The sequence below is a fragment of the Stenella coeruleoalba genome (genome assembly GCF_951394435.1).
Source record: "Stenella coeruleoalba genome assembly, contig: scaffold_550, whole genome shotgun sequence".
Classification (NCBI taxonomy): domain Eukaryota; kingdom Metazoa; phylum Chordata; class Mammalia; order Artiodactyla; family Delphinidae; genus Stenella; species Stenella coeruleoalba.
In genome coordinates this window covers 30,292-34,775 of record NW_027645955.1, presented here as the reverse complement: position 1 = coordinate 34,775, position 4,484 = coordinate 30,292, and the positions used below count along the sequence as shown (strand labels likewise).

Below are 4,484 nucleotides of genomic sequence, written 5' to 3'. Positions count from 1 at the left end.
CGGGATGTAAATTGCCAAAAACCACTCGGGAGAAGTGTATGGTGTTTCCTGAAACATCTAAAAAACAAAGCAACAGAGCCTAGGGCACTTCCACTTATGGTCCTATAGCTTAGGGAATTTAAAATCAAAAAGACACAGCCACCCCAAAGTTTGGAACGGCTCTGTTTACAAGAACCTCGTTTACAGTACAAGTTCAACATCGCAGAAAGTGAAAAATGGATAAAAAAGTTGTGGTATTTACTTACAAAGCAATATCACTCAGCAATGAAATCTGTGTCATCAGGCCCTTAGCAGCACAATGAGTGGATTCAGGTATGATGATTCTAACTGAAATAAGTCACACAGAAAAAGAAACATCATAAGATATCAGTAGGGCGGAGGTCGGGGCTGCGTAGTGGGAGGCGGACTGGCGAGGGGCGCCGGAAGAGCTGCAGGTGCGGCCCAGCGGCCGATTCCGCAGGACCGCCGAGCCAGGAGGTACTGAGCCGCCGCCGCCGCCGCCGCCGCCCTCGGCCCGGCCTGCAGCGGGGTATGGGGGCGGTGCGGCCCCTCGGCCCCCTCCCCCTCTCTCCCTCCTCTCCACCCCTCCCCTTCCCGTGGTCCCGGGCTCCCGGACCCTCCCCCAGGGCCGCATTCTCCTCTCCCCGTCTTCCTGTCCTCTTCCGCTGTCCTCTCGTTCCCCACCCCCAAGCATAAACACCCCTCCGTGTCCCAGGCGTCTCCCGTCGCCCCTCCCCCCTCCCCGGGGGTCCGCCCTCCAGCGTTCCGGGGGTTCCCGAGGTCTCTCCAGCGGCAGCTTTCTGTAAGCGCGGTCCCGAAGATGGGAGGCGCGGTGAGTGCTGGTGAAGACAACGACGAGCTGATAGACCATCTGAAGGCGGCGCAGTACATCCGCTCCGAGCTGGTGGAGCAGGCCTTCCGAGCTGTTGACCGTGCCGACTATTACCTCGAGGAGTTTAAGGAGAACGCGTACAAGGACCTGGCGTGGAAGCACGGGAACATCCACCTCTCTGCTCCGTGCATCTATTCGGAGGTGATGGAGGCCCTGGACCTGCAGCCTGGCCTTTCCTTCCTGAACCTGGGCAGCGGCACCGGCTACCTCAGCTCCATGGTGGGGCTCATCCTCGGTCCTTTTGGTGTGAACCACGGGGTGGAACTCCATTCAGATGTGACAGAGTATGCGAAGCAGAAGCTGGACTTTTTCATCAGGACGAGTGACAGCTTCGACAAGTTTGACTTCTGCGAGCCCTCCTTCGTCACCAGCAATTGCCTGGAGATCTCTCCAGGCTGCTCTCAGTATGACCGGGTGTACTGCGGGGCAGGCGTGCAGAAGCAGCACGAGGGGTACATGAAGAGCCTCCTCAAAGTTGGGGGCGTCCTGGTCATGCCGCTGGAAGAGAAGTTGACTAAGATAACTCGGACGGGTCCTTCCGCCTGGGAAACCAAAAAGATTCTGGCTGTGTCTTTTGCTCCACTCGTCCAGCCCTGCCAGTCGGAGTCAGGAGAATCACGACTTGTCCACACCCCTGGCGGTTCGCAGCCTCCAGGACCTGGCGCGCATTGCCATCCGGGGCACCATTAAGAAGGTCATCCACCAGGAAGCTGTGAACAAAAACGGGAACGGACTGAAGAACACTCCCAGGTTTAAATGGAGGAGAGTTCGCCGCCGCCGAATGGAAACGATTGTCTTTTTGGACAAAGAGGTGTTTGCCAGTCGGCTCTCCAACCCCTCTGATGACACCAGCTGCGGAGACCTGGAAGACGAGTGGCAAGAAGAAGAGGTGACAACCCCGCCGGACACCAAGCCCGAGCCCCCGGTGAACTTCCTGCGTGAGAAGGTCCTGAGCCTCCCTCTGCCAGATCCCCTGAAGTACTACCTGCTTTATTACAGAGAAAAGTAAGTCTGTGGTCCAGGGGAGGAGGCCAAGCCTTCCTGGAGGGCTGCCCGCAGCAGGTGCACTGGAGGAGGAAGGGGCTCCCGCTCTGCATCTCGTCTTCTCGTCTGTCCTTGACTGTCCTGTAGAGTTTTCATCCAGTCATCTGATTTCTGTAAACATAGTCTGACAAACATAAGGTGCAAGGCGGAATGTCTCAAAAGGGCGAGAGTCTCCTGGAGGAGGGGTTGACTTCACACTCTCAGGAAATGCTGAGGTCTACACGTGGAGGTGGCCTGGAGACCGTTTCTTACACAAGGTACACGTGTCTGCATCAGAAAGGAAAACTGAAGTTGAAATTAATCTGTGTTTCTTATAAAAGGTGAGACAAAAAGCACAAGTTGCTAAGTGTATGAAATCTTTTCTGAGTGGGACACGCCTATGTGCAAGTTTGAATTTTACGGAATCAACCTCTTAATTACTGGCACCGAGTAATTAAAGATTTATTAAAAGATTAATTTAAAAGATTTAACTAAATGTTTTAGTTATTTGGAACGTGGATACTTGATTGAAAAGCCCTCTCTTATTTTAAGTAAATTAATTACATCTTACGTGAGTTGTCAATTGTAATTTTAAAAAACAAAAATTGTGATGGGGAGAGGAATGAACGTATCAGATTGCCAGGTGTCTTTGTGGAATTGCAAAAGAATTCCAAGGCATTTTTTTCTGACACCTTTTGTTACCTTTAAAGTAACCAACATTGAGTAATCCCGTCAAAGAAAGTCCTGAAGAATGAAACAAGTGTTGTGTGTAAGTAATGAGCTGCATTACTTTTGCCCCAGAGACAGAGAGTACTGTTGACTCAACTTTAAATACAGTCAACGGTGTCTAAGGCTCAGTCCTCAGAGCAGGTGGGAAGTACTGGCTGCAGGAAATGGATTGGGGACGGTGTAGACGGCCTGTGGGTTGGTGTTTTGTTTTTTTTTTCAGTTGGCTATTGTTCTGTAATCACATAACAGTACTGATTCATAGATTTTATCTTTTATAATTCTGGAGAAAAATATTTGTTAGTTTTGTAATTTTTCCTAAGAACAAACGCGTGTTTGGTACATTGCATTAGAACAGTTTCACTCAAGTTTGACTTGTGGAATCCATCTTCTCCAGCGCTGTGTGTTGAGAGCTTCCTGTCTTATTAAGTCGTGGGTCTAGAAGAAGAGGCCGTCCTTTTAGTTAGGTGGCAGGATGTTTACAAGTGACACTGCTTCTTCCAAAACATTGGTTCTTTTCAGACTTTTCAGTTTTAACCAAAGTTAAACCCCAAATCAGAGTCATCCAGATTTTATGATTCATTTGATCTCTCAGCCTCTCAGGAGTTGCTGGATTTCAGTGTCTTTGTGGTTTTACCAGCTTCGTGGAGTTCTGGTTATTTTGTTTTGCCATTTATGCTTTTTTAAAGTAACTGAGTCATTTTATCACAGAACACTGCGTGCACACATAGCTGGGAAAGCGGGTATATTGCCCTAAATGGGTACCGTTAAGCTGTTGTAAAGAAGGGTTTCTTCATAGTCGTGTTTACCTGCCTTTAACTGAACGTCAAGCCTCATTGTCTCAGAGAGAAAAGCATGAGTCACGTTTACTTGCTAAGACTTCGGTTTGCAGATCTTGTTGACGTCATTCTAATTGATTTGTAGAGACCTCTGCAACACGTGGACGTTTTTGGACATGATATCTGAAATATTTTATATTAGGTGGCTTGACTAAATGTTTTTCTGTAATTGTATATGGATTTCCTTTTTTTTCAACCACATTTGCCTTTATGCTAGATTGTAGAAAGTCTTTGCGAGGCATAAGACATGTTTTCCCCTATGTATGTTAAACCTTTCCTAACATTTTGTATTTACATGTTGGTTTGTGACTTTTAAACCAGAATTTGGTTACAAGATATATATATATAGATATTGAATATAATATATGTGAAATAATTTGGTATTGATCTATCTAATAAACATAAAGGAGAATCATCAGTGAGTTTCCCTGTGTGTCAGCACCTTTCTCCGGAGTCAGTCTGAGACACTACTTTCTGTTTTCAGACAGATGACTTATATATATAGTCTGTGTTGTCTGCAAGCTCTGTATTGTAAACCACATTCTAGACAATGGCTGACTTTTGTGTTTCGATTAGTCTGTATTTTTATATGTGACTTTCGTCTTGCAAGTAGTGCAGCCATAGACATGTGCAAAACAAGCAACAAATGTATAATATTAAGCACATAAGACAGAAGCCAGCTGCGTATTTAAAAGTATTTTTGCCCATCTGGAACTTTCAGGGGATTAAGGCGAGAAATATGAAACAAAGGTTTTGATGAACTGATACACAAGCGATACCAATAAAGGTAGTTACGGCAAAAAAAAAAAAAGATATCAGTAATACACGGAATGTAAACTTGGCTACACAGGAACTGAATTACAGAACAGAACAGGGTCTCAAATTTAGAAAACCAACTTATGCTTGCTTAAAGGGAAAGGTGAGTTGGGGTGCTGCATAAAACCAGAGATTGAAATGAGCACAGATAAAGTTCCTTAAGCCAAATATGGAATAGACAAGAGCTA

At 46.5% G+C, this 4,484-nt stretch overlaps 1 protein-coding gene across 1 annotated transcript; it reads left to right on the top strand.

Annotated features, from left to right (window-relative positions):
- The first annotated feature begins 465 nt into the window (after nt 1-465).
- LOC307181245 (protein-L-isoaspartate O-methyltransferase domain-containing protein 2-like) lies at nt 466-1,696 on the top strand. Its single transcript, XM_079946615.1, has one exon. It carries the CDS (start codon nt 821-823, stop codon nt 1,580-1,582), a length of 762 nt encoding a protein of 253 aa, XP_079802741.1. The 5' UTR covers nt 466-820; the 3' UTR covers nt 1,583-1,696.
- Nucleotides 1,697-4,484: the final 2,788 nt, after the last annotated feature.

Excerpts from the sequence above, each read along its gene's own strand:
- LOC307181245 (XM_079946615.1), top strand. The coding sequence starts at position 821 with ATGGGAGGCGCGGTGAGTGCTGGTGAAGACAACGACGAGCTGATAGAC.